The sequence below is a fragment of the Myotis yumanensis genome, unplaced genomic scaffold (genome assembly GCF_028538775.1).
Source record: "Myotis yumanensis isolate MYYU_CA2020_CCGP unplaced genomic scaffold, mMyoYum1.0.hap1 SCAF_1, whole genome shotgun sequence".
Lineage (NCBI taxonomy): Eukaryota > Metazoa > Chordata > Mammalia > Chiroptera > Vespertilionidae > Myotis > Myotis yumanensis.
Window position 1 is genome coordinate 50,479,401 of NW_027223752.1, and position 17,696 is coordinate 50,497,096.

At 52.7% G+C, this 17,696-nt stretch overlaps 1 protein-coding gene across 6 annotated transcripts in view; it reads left to right on the forward strand.

The window, feature by feature from the left end:
- MEGF11 (multiple EGF like domains 11) overlaps window positions 1-17,696 on the forward strand; it is a 348,065-nt gene that overhangs the window by 265,320 nt on the left and 65,049 nt on the right. For all 6 annotated transcript variants that reach the window (XM_070420503.1, XM_070420522.1, XM_070420529.1 and 3 more), the window contains 4 exons: window positions 3,086-3,332; window positions 4,564-4,684; window positions 11,166-11,302; window positions 15,885-16,097. In XM_070420503.1, coding sequence (XP_070276604.1) covers window positions 3,086-3,332; window positions 4,564-4,684; window positions 11,166-11,302; window positions 15,885-16,097 — 718 coding nt within the window. The remainder of the gene's footprint in view (window positions 1-3,085; window positions 3,333-4,563; window positions 4,685-11,165; window positions 11,303-15,884; window positions 16,098-17,696) is intronic.

The window sequence follows — 17,696 nt, forward strand, 5'->3', positions numbered from 1 at the left end:
CAAGAGAGAACAGAACTCTGGCTATTAACAAAACAGTAACAAAACAATGCCAATGTAACACAGCAATAGAGAAATCAAACTACAGACATGTTAAAGTTCCTTTTGCTGCTGGTAGATATCGACTCAGAGTCCTCAGATTTGGCTGCGCAGACTTTACAGAACACTGGCAGCTTACCAACGCCAGCATAGCCAGAAACATGGTTGAGGGAGTAGCTTCCACTCCTTGCTTTTCTACCATCTGCTGCTGACTTCTTCAGCTGACCCCATGTTGGTACCTCGGTCCCTTGCGTAGATCTTCTGCATCGCAACTCTCAGTCTTTTGAACGGAGGGACAAGGAGCTTCTCTGGGTCCCCTGCACCTCCTCCAGCTGCCGGTGCCGCTTCTCCGTCTCCTCCATGAGGAGGCCCCACAGCTGCCGCAGGTCGGCGAGCCTCTGCGGGATGGCCTTGGCATTCAGGCTGCTGACCATGCTCTGGCTCCTCTCAGAGATGTCGTCGCCCCTGGATTCTGAGGATCAGGCTGCTTGGACGGTTGGCTTTGGGACTGAGCCGGCACCAGTCCCAGTCAGCCCCGTCGGCGCCGGTGGAAGTCTGGTCCCTTCCTCAGCTTCTTCAGCTGCTGCTGCATGGAGTTGTCTCCTGCAAGCGAGCAGCCCTCGGTCCTGTAGAGCTGGAGACCTCCAACGCTGAGTCTGGCGTCCCACACAGACCCAAAGTTCCAGGGAGCTATCAGGTCATCGAACAGTCAAAACTCATACTGAGGTCGGCAACCACCGACCACAGCAGACAGTCCTTAACAAAATGCCCTGGCCTGGCTATAAGCATCTCGCTGACCAGGACTTCCATCCTTTGCTTTACAGTTCCTAACAAAACTTAAGTTAAAAATGCTTCACTAAGCATTGTTTTAGGGATCCCCTTCCTGAGATCCTGAATTTCCCATGTTTTACACCCAGCGACTACCAAACCCCACTCCCTACCCTACTTTCATTTTACTTTTACTTTCTGCACGTGCCTCAAGGGAGCCTCCTTTCACCTTGCAATTTTAGTTCCCCCGAACTCAGGCCCCACGTTGGGCTCTGTATGTGCCATGCCAGCATAGCCAGGTTCGGTGAGCCTGAGAGGGGTGGTGAAGGATTAAGAAAAGACAGACAAGAGAAGAAAGCTGGGTCTGGGTGGGACGCTGCCCCCTCTGATGGAGAGAGACAGTGCCACGGCCTGTAAGCTGAGTCTTTATTTTATAGCCAGATTCCACGAGGCAAAGTAAGGGCGTGGTCAAGATAGTTACAACATTCGCCTGGGTTTCCAATCTACTCAATTACATGCACCTGATCAAGCTTTGTTTACTTGCTGCACCTCCTGCAGCTTATATCACTTAGCCACGTGGGACCACAGGTTCGGACCATAACCTGTCCAAACACTGTAGTCGCTCTCCACATGGTTCCATCTACTAAAGCAGTGGTTCTCAACCTTGGCTGCACATTAGAATCACCTGGGAATCTTTTTAAAATCCTGATTTCTGGGCCTCATCCTCCGGAAATTCTGTTTCTTTGTTACTAATGATGAGGCCCAGAAATCAGGATTTTGAAAAGATTCCCAGGTGATTCTAATGTGCAGCCAAGGTTGAGAACCACTGTACTAAAGGATGATGGACAGGCTCCATGACATTGATCACTTGACCCTAGTCAGCAAGTGGCAGGTACATGCAGGGGGGTTGGTAGTCCCCAAAGATCCGCTCACCGGCTTGAAGAACCTTGTGCTCTTGTGCATGCCCAATACTGAGCGCCGCTGTCTATTTGCTCATACTGAGCTGCCCCAATCCCACTCCCATGCTCGGTTTCCTCTCTGAATCTGAACCCTAGAATCACTGGAGCACAAAGGTCAATTACCCACCTCATTGTCTTCAGGCAATAGGGTGACCAGCCATTCCAGTTGCCCAGGGCTGAGGGTTTCTTAGGATACGGCACTTTCAGTGCTGAAACTGGGACCGCTGGTCACCACGATAAGGCAGACGAGTGAGTCACCTGTTACAGCTCATTTTTGGTGCCTCCTCTCCCAGGAAGCCTTGCCTGTCCTCCTTCGCTAGGACAGTCTTCCCCTCCATTGACCATCATTTGTGCCTGTCCATGCCTGAACTCCACATTCATCTCTGCTCCAGGATTTGAGTGAATGAGGCAAGAGTTTGAGGACATCTTGTTGTTGTGTGCCCTGTGTGCACCAGCTGAGGAGCAGAGTGGGCAGCGGCAGCAGGCTGGGTGACCTGCTTGGGGCTCTGCTATTCAGCTCCTTTTCACAGCTATCGAGTGAATGTCTGCAAAGCTGGCTCAGATATCACTCTTTGAAACATTTAATTACATATAACGATCTTGAAGGCTGTCTGTCACCTCGCAGGGAAACATTTCTTTTTCCTGTTCCTTCTGAAGTTGGCTGCCTGAAAAGTAATGAAATTGAACTGAAGATGAAGCAACCAGGGGTGTAGGCAGTATTGATCGGGGGAAAAGCAGCAGGAGAGAGAGATGGGAGGGGTGACTGAAAGATGGAGCCAGGGGAGGGGCAGGAAGTTAGAAGACATGCTCATAGAAGGTGAGGTGCAAGAGGTGAGAAAACTAATGAGTCTCAGAACAAGAGGGAAAGGTAGAGAGATGGGAACAGGCCTGGGGAGGTCCCCCAGAGGAGGAGGGCCACAGAGAAGAGGAGTGGCAGACCCTAAAAAAGGGCCTGGCGGAGAGGAACAGAGACCGCCAACGAGAAGAGTTTAGCAAAGGCAGAGGGAGGTCCCCCCGAGGGCAGTTCCAGAAGGTTGATACAGGGGAGGGGCTTCGGGGGGCATTGGTTGGAACGGGCTGGTCGGGACTGGGAGAAGCGTTGAAGAAGTCAACTTCTTAGCCTGTGTGACTGATTATTCTGCTGGCTTGGGGAAGAGCTGATGGAGGCTAGGAGGTGCCAAAGCTTCCACCAGACACCCCCTCACTGCCGCCTACTGGGGAAGAGGGAAGCAGAGATGGAAGGCCGCTTCGGCTTAGTTCCCCCGCCCCCATCCCAAGGAGAGTCCACTGGGCCCTCACCCTGACCCGCTCCTCTCTTGCAGGCTGCGACAGCGACCACTGGGGCCCCCATTGCAGCAACCGGTGCCAGTGCCAGAACGGCGCCCTGTGCAACCCCATCACGGGGGCCTGCGTGTGTGCCCCTGGCTTCCGAGGCTGGCGCTGCGAGGAGCTCTGCGCGCCCGGCACCCACGGCAAGGGCTGCCAGCTGCCCTGCCAGTGCCGCCACGGCGCCAGCTGTGACCCGCGCACCGGCGAGTGCCTCTGCGCTCCCGGCTACACCGGTGTCTAGTGAGTCAAGTGGCAGCAGGGTGGGGAAGGGGGTGGGTCCCGCTGGCCTGTTGGCAGCTGCATGGTCCCCACGTGCTCCTTGCAGGTGGGCAGGGCGGTGGCTAACAGCTGGAAGGCCGGGATAGTCCTGGCTGTAAAATATCCTGGTCTCTCACCCTAAATCTGCAGAGGCTAAATGCCCAGACCTCGCTCACGCCATGGGGTCAATGGTGCGAGCTGGGACTCTGCATGGAAGGGCGGGGCATCCCACGGCCAGAGGAGCTCACTAAACTCCTCCCAGGAGTCCCTTGCTGGTCAGGGCCCAGACCGTACCTTGTGATTCTGTTCTGACCATAACCCACATGCCTCTGCTCACCTGGGTCCTGGCGCTTCCAGGCCACTTAAACCAGAGGGGGTGAGGGCCCTGGCCAGATACCATGCATAGATTTGGGTAGTTTACTCTGCCTGTTTCTCTCCCCTACCTCCTTCCCTCAGACCCCAAATAGAGACTCTGGCTCCCTGGAGAGTCTGTATTGTCAGGGGACCTCTAAGACTGCTTTGTTGAGACCCAATCAGAGGCAAGATTGAAGTCTCTTTCTCTTTCTCTCTCTCTCTCTCTCTCTCTCTCTCACACACACACACACACACACACACTCATTGAAGCCCTAGATCCTGATTGAGGGCGGTCCCTGCCCCTATGTCTGGCCAGCTGCAGGGCTAGCTCCAGTCAGAGGCCAGGGTCACTGGACTAAGACCCAAGGCCACGACCCCATGCCCATTCCTGCACATGAGCCTGTCGTGGTAACTGGGAGCCTTCCAGAGCCTGGCCTGAGGTGTGCCCCAGATTCTCCCTCTCTCTGAATCTAGGCAGACTCTTGAAGGCAGGATCCATGGCCACTTCTGTGTCTGTGCCCATGCTGTTCCTCCGCCTGCCGTGCCCTTCCATTCTCCCAGTGAAACGAGCTTCAACTTCAAGGCCCAAGTGGAAGGTCTCCTTAGGGAAGCCTTCCTCAGCCCTCCTTCCCAGAGGAACACTGTGTTTACACTGAAAGCACCTACGTCCTTCCACAGGTCCTGGCCCAGGCACACAGTCCAGTTCATTATGTCTGAGCCCTGCTTCCCCCTCCTGGCAGGAAGCGGGACTGCATCGCAGCTGACCTGTGCCTAGTACACTAATTCCTAGGGAGCCCTGGAACCTTGGGACTGGCAGCACTGGTGCTGTTGCATCTAACACCTCTTCTTCCCCACGCAGCTGCGAGGAGCTGTGCCCACCTGGGAGCCATGGGGCTCACTGTGAGCTGCGCTGCCCCTGCCAGAATGGGGGCACCTGCCACCACATCACTGGAGAGTGTGCCTGCCCCCCAGGCTGGACGGTAAGTGGTTCTGGGTGGGGTACTGTAAGAGGTCCGAATGTCATTCACTAACACCCTGGAGGGCTAAATTCCTCTCCCACCCTAAATAGCCTCCCTCCTATTTATAGTCATAGGCATCATTAGACACTGCCTTGGACACAGCTTTGAATTCCAGGTCTACGATCTAAGTGCTGTGTGTCCCGGGGCAAGTTACTTGACTTCTCTGAATCTGTGGCCCATCACGTGATAAGTTGTTGAATTCTTCTCATAGATGGGCTCTGTCTTTGGGCATAGGTACTCACTTGAGCTGCCATGGGTTCTGGGCCAGAAGTGGCAGAAAAAGCATGGTGTATGGATGGAAGAGGTAAGGAGACAGACAGCAGGGTATGGATCATCTGCATTTGCAGAACTTCAGGTTCCCAGCCTCCAACCCCTACATTCACACACACACACACACACACATTCTGATTCTGTGGACTCAAGAATCTGCATTTTAACACGTGCTCCAGACAATTCTGATGCAGGCTCAAGCAATCCAGGTCTCGTGTCTGGGAACTACCCTTGTGGGAAAGGCAGTGGGATTTATAATTTCACAGGCCTAAATTTAGGTCTCATGTTAAAAAAAAACCCTCGGGTACTCTGGTGTCTGCCTTCCCATGTGCAAAATGGGCATAACAACAGGCAGCCCTGCCCTCCTTAGCGGCCGGGGCTGGCAGAAGGCTCAGAGGAGGCAGTGCATGTCCAAAGTGCCTTGAAAATTCAAGCGCTCTGCACGTGTTTGTGTTATCTGGATGCCACAGACAATCCACAGCCGCCTTTTAGCCAAATGCCCCGCAAGCCCGGGCCCCTCCTCACCGTCCATAGACCCACGCTCCTCAGAAGCAGCGAGTCCCTGACGTTCCTGTTTGGGGGAAGCTCAGTGACAGCTGGGGGCCTCATCCTGGGGTCTGAAGCTTTGCAAAGCCCCAGAGGACAGGGCTGCTGAGCAGGAGCAGAATATTTCGGGAGGCTGTGCCCGTCTAGGTCACGGGGCAGACAGGAGGGACGCCTGCAGGGCCCATTGACACAGGTACAGGTTGGCCAGAGTTTTTTAGGGCAGGAAAGGACCTGGGGGAGCATCTGGCCCAGCAGCACCCAAACCCGGCTGCACACTAGAGTCGCGGGGCCTGTGTTAAATGCAGATTCCCAGGCTCCACCAGAGACCTTGTGGGGCCCAGTGAACTCAATTTTTAATAAGCTCCCAGCTGATTCCGCGGCAGCCAACTGTGTCTGCAGCTCTGCATTTGGAAATAATTGATCGAGACCATAGGAGTTCCTTCTGTGTTTCACAGAATCCTTGGGTTTCTTGGGGGTGAGAGTGGGGGCGGGAGCCTAATAATTAGGCCTCTGGCTCCCACACACTCCCACTTCTCCATTTTAATCTATGTGTACTTTCTCTGTTGAGGTTCTAGGGGAGACTTCTCATAAAAACAGGGTTTCTCAGCTTTAAAAAGGTTTGAACACCATTGGTCTATCAATACCTTCCTTTCCCAGGTGAGGAAGCCAAGGCCCAGAGAGGGTAAGTGACCTGCCCAAGGTCACACTGCTGGTTGGGAGGGAGGTGGAGCTAGAATCCAGGCCTCCTGACTCCTGAATCCCAACCCTTGGTGTCTGTCTGTCTGTCTGTCTCTCTGTCTCTTCTGAGGAGACAGAGGGGCTGCTGCCACCTCTCCCACACCCGCCCACCTCTCCCACCTCCGGCCAGCTTCCAGAATCCCAGCACCCTCCGCTGGTCCTCAGAGGCCCAGCAGCAGGCAGTGAGGTCAGATCAAGACGATCAGGACGTGGTCCCAGAGAACAGGCCCTGAGCCTGTAGAGGCCTCTAGAGAGACTGACGGAGGCTGGGGATCGAAGCCGGGGAAGGGAGGAAGCCAACACATGGAGAGATGTGTTTTTGTCCCCAGCACAGTGAGACAGGAAACTCTGTCAATAGAAGCTTTGGATTTGGGGACTTTATGTTTTTAATTTTATTGTAGACGATTGCATTTCTATTTTTGACACAGCATTTAACTTGCCGATTTGTATGAATTATTAATACCCCCGGGTATGCAGAGTCCCAGTGCCGGAGGCCCCTCCCAGAGAGGGTTGGGGCCAAGGAGAGGGTGCTGAGCAGAAGGGTCCTCCCTTTTTCCTCCCCCAGGGCCTCACTTTCCTTTGGCTCCTGTTTGTGTTATCTGGATGCCACAATCAGATCTAAAGACTACAGTTACTAACTCACACAGTGCAGCTCCCCAAGGAACCGAGGCATTGTGCAGAGCTGGAGAGGAGCTGCCAGGAGCCTGGCCCTCCAGTGCCGCCGCCCCCCCCTTCCCACCTGGGGATTCCTGCCACCAGGCCCTGAATATGCCCATGGGACACTTCACTTGCCCAGCTGTGCTGAGCCCATTCCAGTGGACGGCTTTGCAAAGAGCCTGGGGAATTACTTCCTCTCTTTTTCTGAGCTCTCAGACCTTTCAGAGGAGAGAAACCAGGTGTGAGTAGCTTGATGAGAGCAGGCACTGCAGATGGACGTGGTGGCAGGAGATGTGATCACTCCCATAGGAGTTCCCAGTCTGATGGAGGAGGCTGGCTATAATGTGTGCATGTACCCATGCACAGACACCCTCACACACATGAGAACAACAGGCCCGAAGAGGGAGGATCAGTTACCATGGAGGGCCAAGGAGCAGTGTTTGGAGCTGAGGTTGTGGAATCATAGAAGCTCAGGTTTGAGGAGGATGATTCTGAAGCCCCATGCCCTGGCCTGTGGCCCCGCATCTCTGCTGCCCAGGACCACAGTGATCATTAGAAACGCCTTCAGATGCGTGGAGAGGCTGAGATGTCTCATTGGCATGGCCTTGAGCCCTTTTACCATCTCAGCCCTCTCCTTTTTCATGCTCCCTTTAGTCACTGTCCTCCAGCTTTTGACAAAACCAGTGAACAGGTCTAACCGGTTCTGAGAGGAGGACTATCGCCTCACGGCATCTCCAACCTCCCAGACGACACGCAGCCCAGGGTCCCTCTACAATTGGAGACACGCACTTAGTTGGCCATAGGGCAGGTGTGTTAGTCTGTGAGCACAGGCTGGGTGGCCTGAACAACAGACATTTACTTTCTCATAGATCTGAAGGCCAGAAGTCTGAGGTCAAGGTGTCGGCGGGTTGGTTCCTTCCGATGCTCCTCTCCTTGGCTGGTAGATGGCTGCCTCACATGATCCCTCTGTCCCTGTTCTGTGTCCCAATCTCCTCTTCTTATGGGGACATCAGTCATATTGGATTAGGACCCACCCTAAGGACCTCACTCTATTACCTCTGTAACGGCCCCATCTCCAAATACAGTCACATTCTGGGGCCCTGGGGTTAGGATATATGAATTTGGGAAAACACAATTCAGCTCATAGGAGCTGGAGGGAAACCATATTGAACACAGCCCTCTCTTAAGATGATACGTTCCTGCCTGCTCTGCCGCCCCCCCCCCCCCACCCCGCCTCTCCCCAAAAAGCTGTTCTTCTAACCAGCAGTGATGGACTAGTTTATGTGGTTCTTTTCCACTCCTCTCAGTCCCAGGTTATACTGGGCTCCTAACACACACCACCTCATCAGATGTCTGCTTGGGTGGAATTAATTAAGGGCCTGCTCTTTAAGACACTGATCCTTCACATCTCTAATCCCACTTAATCTTTACAACCACCTAGGAGACCAGGGTCACCATTCCCATTTTATAGATGAAGAAACTGAGGCTCAGAACAATCACATAACTTGTCCCAGCTCAGCCATCTGGGAAGAGGTAGAACTGGGATTTGACCCCAAGTCCTGACTTTGAATCCAGTGTTCTTCCCACCACACCAGCAGCAGGTCTTCCAAGGTATCAAATTCTTTAAGGCCTCAGGAGCTCAAGCCCAAGGCGGGGTGTAGGAGTTAGAGACCTGGGTTGCCTGCAATTGGGGACTATCAAGCATTCATTCACAAGGATCCCTGGTTCCCCCAGGAAATATTGGAAGGAAGCACGCTGTGCTCCAAACTTTCCCACTGGGCTCCTCAGGGAGCCTTGGTCTTGTCGTGTGTGTGTGTGTGTGTGTGTGTGTGTGTGTGTGTGTGTACATGAGGGCCCCACAGTGCTCAGCAATAGGGAGATGGGGGTATAAGTGCCCCCGCCCCAAGAAGGCTCAGAATGTTTTTTCAGGGTCAGAGTATCCTTGTCCACCCCAGGGCTGCAGAGGACGACTCAGAGGATGGCCAGAAAAACTCCTCTCTCCCTCAAGAATCCCTAAGCTTGCGGGGTGCAGTGAGAAATACAGGCCCCTGCCACACCCGGGCTCCCCCACCTCCTCCAGGAGGAAGAGGGGCCCCTCCTCTGAGTAGCTTTTCCCTGCTGCTCTCCTCACACACCCACGCCTCTCGCTGTCCTTCCTTCCCCCTCTCAGCTCCTCGCTGTCTGACTTATGTGTGCAGGAGACATCTGAGCTAAAAGGCCTCCCACTTAATTCATTACAAGTAAATTGAATGATATTGAAAGATGTCTCTGGTCAGCAGGATTTTCCTGCCTAAACTAGCTGCCTCAGGGTTGGCAATTATCGGTGCTTAATAATTGTGTGTTGAACTAATTGATTAATTAATTGTGGGAGAATCCTCGATCTCCATAAGGGAAATAACTACCTCTGGCCGGGGAGAGGCTGGAAGGGCAGCAAGAGACAAGAGCAGGCTAGGATTTCTGCTTGATAAAGATCTAAGATTCGTGTTATATTTTAAAAGTTACCTAACTATAATACCACACGGCAATACTAAGAGAAAGGAAAGTCATGCCCTGCCCACTCCCAAAGGCGACCACACTCAAATCTGTTAGTTTCTCCTGGCATTTTCCTCCACATTTCTTCATACAACTATAAGGACGTTCAGTTTCATGAGAGCAAAGGTTTTTCTTCTGTTTTCTTTGCTTCCTGCATTGTTCCTTTTGTCTATTTGTCTGCTTTGGTCTTCTTTCATGTTAGAGCCTTCCTGTTAGAAGTCTTCTTCTAACAAGTCTTCTTCATGTTAGAATCTTCTTTCATGTTAGAGCCTCATTTCAAATACCTGGTGCTCCTTGGCCACCTGCTCAGATTTTACCATGAGCCCCAGAAAAGCTGGTTGGAAGCCTGGGTGCAGGGATAGATGCCAGGTGTGTTGACTGATGGGATCCTCAAATATCAGAATCTGTATGTCTTTCCTTCTGAGCTCTCAGTGTCCCCGAAAGGAACCCTCCAGAATCCTGCCGCAGGGAGTATAGTCTGGGAATCTGCATTCTAGGAGCTGAGCAAGGAAGAGAGCAGAGGGTCTGATCCTTCACAGGAAGAGCTTTGCAGGACCCCTGTTTCCCATGGGACCCCACCCTCGGCTTGGAATCCCTGTGTCCACAGCCTGTGTGGGCCAACCTTGCTAATTTGAAAAGAGGGCACAAAAATCTGGGGTCTACGTCCCTCTTTTTTATTTAAATCCTCACCAAGGATATTTTTCCATTGATTTTCAGAGAGAGGGTGGGAAAGGGAAAGATAGAGAGAAATATCAATATGAGAGAAACACATCGATTGGTTGCCTCCTGCATGTGCCCTGACCAGGGCCTAGGCTTGAAAGGAGCCTGCAACCAAGGTACATGCCCTTGTCTGGAATCGAACCCGGGACCCTTTGGTCCGCAGGTCGATGCTCTATCCACTGAGCCAAACCGGCTAGGGCTAATTCCCTCTTTCATACGTTTTCAAATAGTGCTTTCTCTGTTTTATCACACCTGCACCTTGGCCTTCCGAGGTTCCTGCTGTCTCTGATTCCTGAGCTTTTCTGAGGTTACAGAGCAACCTGATGTCTTCCCACACTCCCTTGCAGGCACTGGGCATTGCTGAGTAAGCAGAAATCTCAGCAGTTCTGTTCCTCCATCTGCTTTTCCTTCCAAGAGTGACAGCTCTCATTCTCTATAGTCTCCTCCCCATCCCTTTAGTCCTTATAAGTTTATATCTCCCCCCCTTTACTCTGGTATTAGGTGGGCTTGGGAAAGAAGTAGAGATAAATGTATGTTCCCAGATCACCATGTTTAATCATAGTCTCTTTGTTTTTCCTCAGCACTTTATTGCGTACCAATGTGAGAGCACTTCGCACCTGATACTTTAGTTCCCTGCTTTACCTTGTCTCGCTTCCCAGTGCACTGGGAGGACAGGAATCAAGTCTTAATCATATTTTTATATCTTTAGTGTCTAACAGTGCCTGGTATGTAACAGACAATAAATAAATGTGTGCTAAATAACTAGATAAACAAATTGGCCTCGGTCTGCCCATCTCTGAAATGGGGCTTTGGTATCATGACGTCCAACTTTCTATGCGTCTGTGGTTGGGGAGAAAGTTCCACTAAGGAAACAGGGCGGTCCCTTAGGCCGCAGCCACAGTGCCACTTCCAGGAGAGAGTGGCCTTAGGATTGCATCTCAGAAGCACCACCTATGCTGTCTTTCCTCCTCTGTTTCAGGGAGCAGTGTGTGCCCAGCCTTGCCCACCAGGGACGTTTGGCCAGAACTGCAGCCAGGACTGTCCTTGCCACCATGGAGGGCAGTGTGACCACGTGACTGGGCAGTGCCACTGCACAGCGGGATACATGGGGGACAGGTAAGGATGATGTTAACTCTTGTCCTTGCTGTTCGTGTCACTCATTTGCACAGCAGCCTTGCAGAGAACTGCTGATATTTACCAGCCCACAGCATCCTCCTGCCAGCTTGCCCGTTCCTTTCTCAGAGAGCATTCTGAGTCCTGCCAGGGAGATTTATCAACTCTTCCTTCCTCACCCTTGGGCTGATGAATGTAGCCCCTCCCCCAGCCCAGGGACCTGAGCCCTGAACTTGCATTGACTCACCTGGGGAAGCAGGTGAGCACCTACCATCCACTCTCTACTTTCCGCCCTCCCAGAGGGAGGCAATGGCACCAATAATGCAAAGAAGCCAAGAGTGCCAACTCATTTCACACATTTTGCACCATTTCTTCTAGAAGTGGATTTGTATTCCTGATGTGAGTTCTGCCATCAGTTGGCATCCTCTGAAGGCCTATGGTCTGAAAGCAGACCGAACAAAGACACCAGTGTCCTGGGATCAAACCAGCCTTGCAGAGTGGATAATCCACAAAACACATAACTAAGGAATAACCGCGTGGGCACATTTTCCACAGTAGAAGGATCCCATGATAGGGTAGGGTGCTATGGAAGAATGAGAAACAACCAGTGGGCGGGACCAGGAATGTTCCAGTGTCTGGTGGTGAGTAGACTCAGAGCTGGAAGAGGGCATTTGCCCACAAGACTGGGGTCAAGCCTCCTTCCTTGCACTCTCACCCACATGTTTCTCTTTGGGCAGAGAGAGGAGCAGTAGAGAGGAGGCCCTCAAACCCCTGCCTGGTTCTGGGGGCCCATGTTTCCTCTCTGGCCCTGGATTTGCTTGCTCTGCCCAGACAAGGTGGGATGAGAGGAACATTTGTCTGCCATTCCTCCACCTCCCCTGTCCAGGTAACATCAGGAAGCAGAGACGGGGCAGAATCAACCAATGAGTCCTGCCTCTGACCGACATAACTGGGCTCCTCCGACTCTCACTGGAGTCAGCCCCAAATCCTTGTTGATGGCCATGGGGTTGCTTTCACCTCTTTGTGAGCCAGGGTTTATCTCCATGAGCTCCCCAAGCACAGAGCATGGGGTGTAACAGCTGGGGACCCATCCCGCCATGATCGCTGTCAGAGACTGGGTCCCTAAGGGAAGGAGGGGAGGAAGGACTGAAGCACTGAGCCCACCTTCCCATCTTGACCATCTTCCCCCAGGAAGGAAACTCTCAGGATGAGCCAATAGGGACAGGAGCGGGAAGTCGGGAGCCAGGACAGGACCCCTTTGTTTCAGCCACTTTCACAGGATGGGGAATGTAACCCCCTTGTTGGAGAGGAGCAGGCCCAGGGCTCCAGCTGACTGGACTCAACACCAGTGGACCCTGCTTCATTGGCGCTCTCCATTTTCAATGCCAGGATGTCCCAAATGGAGAAGTCATCCAACCCTCTTCTTGTTGGGGTCCAGCCCTTGACCTTGGACCGGAGAGAAATCTCAGAAGCCTCAGGGTCCTCTAGCCAGCTTCACCAATCGAACAACAGAGAAGAGTTCAGTAGAAGGACCGGGTAACACTGGGTTTCCCACCACAACGGGCTGCCTGGTGTTTAATATTTTGTAAAATTGCCTCCATGAATTTTGTCGGTGACAGCTGCATTAACCCACCCCACATCATCACGAGCATATTAAAACTGAGTGGGTGTAATAACGCAGGCCTCCCCGGATAGGCAGAATCCAGTGCAAATTAAACACGAAAACGTAACGAGGGCTTTGCAGCTCATTTTGTAATTTAATTGAGCAATGTATCTGGTTGTTAATGGCAATATCAGACACATTAGATTGATATGTTGCAAAGGAAGGATGTTTAAGTAGAAAACTAATTCCTGCTGTGATTACCCTTCTGTTCCGCAGGCCCCGTTATTAGCGTGCTTTGTGTAAAATTCATTAGCAGTCGTTGCTTGATCTCTAAATAAATAAGTTATTTAAATTGTGAGTACGGAAAAAAAGAGGCTGATTATGTAAATGGATTAGGTTGTCAATATTTCATTTCCAGATCCTTTTTCTGGGCTGTGGAGTCAGTCACTTCAGAAACATGGCAGGTGGGGAAGTGCCCTGCAGAGGAGGCTCCCTGTCCAGGGATCTGCCCTTCCTGCTGGTGGGCGGGGCCAGGAATGTTCCAGTGAAAGGGAAGAGGGGTCAGGGCGCTTGGGTTTCTTCCCCTGACAGCTGAGACATCCGAGGGGAGCCAAGCTCCGTGACTCCTGGGAAAATCCATTCTGAGGCAGAACAGGGCTGGCGATTCATATAGTGATTTTTTTTTCCAGCTCTTCAATGTTCTGCGTCCTCCCCTTCTGCCTCAGTTTCCCTCCTTGCCTCCTGCCTCCTTCCTGTCTTCCACCTTCCATTCCTTCTCCAGACCTTCCCTTCTTTCCTCCTCTTCCTCCCTCTCTTTTCTGTTCTCTTTCCCTTCATGAGGCCTCACCTGGCTAAAACGCAGCAAGATTTGCAGGAAGATGATCTGGGATCATCTCAGCCACATGCTGGCTTTATGAGGTTGGAGCAGTCACCTCGCCTGTCGGCATCTCCGCCTCCTGAATCCAAAGTGAGGGTGATGGGAATATCTGCTGCTTTGGGGGCCTGGGGACAGGCTTTGGGAACGAGCAGCTGGAAGCCCCTCTCTATCTGGCGCCTGGGGCTGCAGTCATCATGACCCCTGTGGCCCCCTCCTTTCGCCACAGTGGCTATGAGAGGTGAGACTGGGTGGCATCTTCCTATGAAGGAAGTCCGGGGGCTTGACCCCAGCTACCATCTCCTCCCTGTCATTGTGGGCTCGAGGCAACAAGGACAGAGACAGACAGAGACACCCCCTTGTGTAGTTGCCAAGACTCATGCCCAACACCCTCTCTGCTCTGTTCCCCAGGCACTTGCTGGCTGACCCTCCCACGTCACAGGGGTCTGGCCACTGACGCTCACAATAGGCAACCGAGGTCACCCAGACACAGGTCTCCAGCCCTGCTGTGGAGAACACCGGTTCTAACTCAAGGCTCTCCAAGATTAACAAAGAAACTAGGGCTGTATATTTTAAACATCGTTTATTGCTACCCCTCCCAATTATTGTGGAAAACCTGGAAAATGTGACAAAACACTTGTCAGTCCCCGAGTCCACCCCATTATTAACGTTTTGACATTGTTCCCTTTGAGCTTTTTTATGTCAGAATCTGAGGCAGAAAGTCAGATGGGCTCTGATATGAGAACTACAAAAAGCAATATTTACATGAGTAATAATAATAAGTAACATTTCTTACCGAGCCCTTACCATGCACGGGACACCTTTCTAGACGTTTACACACATTATTTCATTTAATCCCCAAACAGCCTGTGAGGTTTCGTTCTCATCCCCTTTTGTGATAAGGAAGCAGACGCCGGAGCTGTAGGTTCTCCGTCCCCGTCCCCCCCATCAAAGCAGCGCCGGGACAAGGATGATCCCAAACCCCAGCGGCTGTTTCTGTTTGTCTCTGGGGCGCAGGAGTTGCCCACCTCTGTACTCCACAGGCCCCCGGGTTCACCCCTTAACTTGTCAGGTCCAGTTGCTGTGACAGTGAAATTGCATCCCCTGGGCATAGCCCTGGGGTGGGGTGAGAGGTGTCTGGCATGTGCAGGGAGTTAGGGAGCGGGGGTCACACCCTCCCACAGAGGGTCCACAACCAATGGCTGTGAGTCTGAGTCAAATAATTACCATTAGGCCGGGAGCTCCAAGTACCAGGCCTGAGCAGAGGCAGGACACAGAGAGGGCCTAGTCCTTTTGAGGCGGGGGGGGGGGGGGGGGGGCTCACCAGAGGATGGGAGAGGCTCAGCCCCTGCCTTGAGGGGACCCTCAGTCCAAGGAAGAGGAAGTCTCCGGTCTGATGGGGAGGGGAATTCTGTAGTCAGATGAAAGAGGCTGCCTCCTGTGCTCCCGGGGAAAGCCCACCTGGCAGAGGAGACACGCCTCCCCGCGTGAGAAAGGGAGACCGCACATCCACCCAAAAGACGCAGAACAGCAGAGACAGAGAATGGACATGAAATTAACCCATTTCATCAAATCCAAGATGCCACCGGTTATAAAATGCATCATTATTTTATATTCTGCTAAGAATGAAAAACACTGGAAATTGCACTATGACATGCCATCAGTTATAAGACTTAACTGATTTCAGAGATGTTCAAATGCAGTTTTAAAAGGTAAGGTTTAGTGTTTAATGGGTAGAGAGGTTTCACTTTGGGAAGAGGAAAACGGTCTGAAGACGGATGGTGGTGATGCTTGCACAACAATATGAATGTACACAATGCCACTGAACTGTATACTTAAAGTGGTAAATTTTATGTAACGTGTTTTATTGCAATCAAAAAATGAAAAAAACATAAGGCCTATGATCAATGAAATGTGATTGTGCAAATTCAGTGCGGGGGACCAGGGGACCTGGCACGAAGGGGGAACGGACAGTCCTGGCGGGCCGGGATGCCAATGAGTACTGTCTGGAAGAGAGGGAAGGGGAGGAGGCTGTGGGGGTGCGTGCTGGGTGGATCTGGGAGGGCAGGCGAGGGGCATGGCCTCAGCCCTGTTCTGCTGTCCCACAGGTGCCAAGAGGAATGCCCCTTCGGGACCTTCGGCTTCCAGTGCTCACAGCACTGCGACTGCCACAACGGGGGCCAGTGCTCACCCAGTACCGGTGCCTGCGAGTGTGAGCCGGGCTACAAAGGCCCACGCTGCCAGGAGCGGCTGTGCCCCGAGGGCCTGCACGGCCCAGGCTGCACCTTGCCCTGCCCCTGTGATGCTGAGAACACCATCAGGTATGAACTGGAGGTAGGGGTGGGTGGGCACTGGTGGGGAGAGGGCTTCTCAGGGCCCAGACCCTCACCTGCAGCCCGGTCATCCAGGCAGGACAGTGGAAGAACTGGGACCTCAGCAACCGTCTTTGCTGACCACTTTGATGACAAGAAGGGAAAGCCCAGGCCTCACAGACAATCAGAACCAGGACCCAGGTCACCTGCCTCTGTCCACCACACGAGGCTGTCAGCATTGAAAATGGGCTAACCTGAGACCCCTACGCCCAGGAGCAAGGAGGAGTCTGATGACCTTCAGAGGAGTGGGGTGGGGTGGGTAAAGTCACACAGTCCTTGGAGGCCGGGATGGCAGGCTCCGGTGCCACAGGCCCTGGGGAATTGTCCTGGAGAACATTTCACCTCCACACGCTCTGCATTTAACCAAATGCTTCCCCAGCCCCAAGGTGCCCAGAGATAGGACTTCCTGGGCAGAAGCAGGAGCCACAGAGGGCCGGTAGTAGGCAGTGTGGCTCTGCCCAAGCCAGTTTGGCTCAGTTGTTAAGAGTGTTGGCCCACAGACTGAAGGGTCTCAGGTTCCATTCCCAGTCAAGGGCATGTACCTTGGTTGCAGGTTAGATCTCCACCTTCTGTCGGGCACTTGCTGGAGGTAGCCAATCAATGTGTCTCTCTCACTTCAATGTTTCTCTCTCCATCCCTCTCTCCCTTCCTCCCTCCTTCCCTTCTCCCTCTCTTCCATTCTCTCTAAAAATCAATGGAAACAATATCCTTGGTTGAGGATTTATATTTTTAAAATATATTTTTAAAATTGATTTCAGAGAGGAAGGGAGAGGGAGAGAGAGATAGAAATATTAATGAAGAGAGATTCATTGATCAGCTGCCTCCTGCATGTCCCCTACTAAGAAATGAGCCTGCAGCTTGGGCATGTGCCCTGACTGGGAATCAGACTGTGACCTCCTGATTCACAGGTCAACACTCAACCACTCAACCACACTGGGCGGGCCTTGGGTAAGGATTTTTTTTTAAATCAGTGAGGGCTGTCCTTAGCTAGGGAGGAGGGACAGGAGGGACAGAGGACAGGCCCTTCATTAGGGCCTTGGCTTGGAGCCAGCTTTTCCCTGCGCTGTGTCCTTTGGGACTTGGGGACACCTGGGCTGAAGCTGGCCCCACCCCTGCTTCCAGAGGAGCCTGAATCTGGAAAGCCGAGCTGCCCTGGGGCACCTCTCTGGCTCCCTTCACTTCCTGCTTCACACCAGCTGGCACCATCTTCTGATATAAATGAGGCTGATGGTCCCCAACAAATGCCTCCACAGCCCTTTATGTGGCTGCCTCTCATCTGGGTGGTAAAGTGTGGGGAGAGCTCCCTCCTCCCCTTGGGCCTGCAGGACAGCTCAGGGGAGAACTGGCCGCTCGGGGCAGTGCATGCTGCTGCTGTTTGTAGCCCTGTCTCTGGGACAGCCAGGACTTAGCCTCAGACCCTCTTCATTTCCAGCTTCTGATTCTCCACAAATCACCCAAGAGCCTCTGGCCAGTGCCAACAGAGGCATCTTAGGGAGTGTTATGGCTTAGATGGAATCTGTCCTCAGTCCCAGTCCCTGGAGCTGAGCG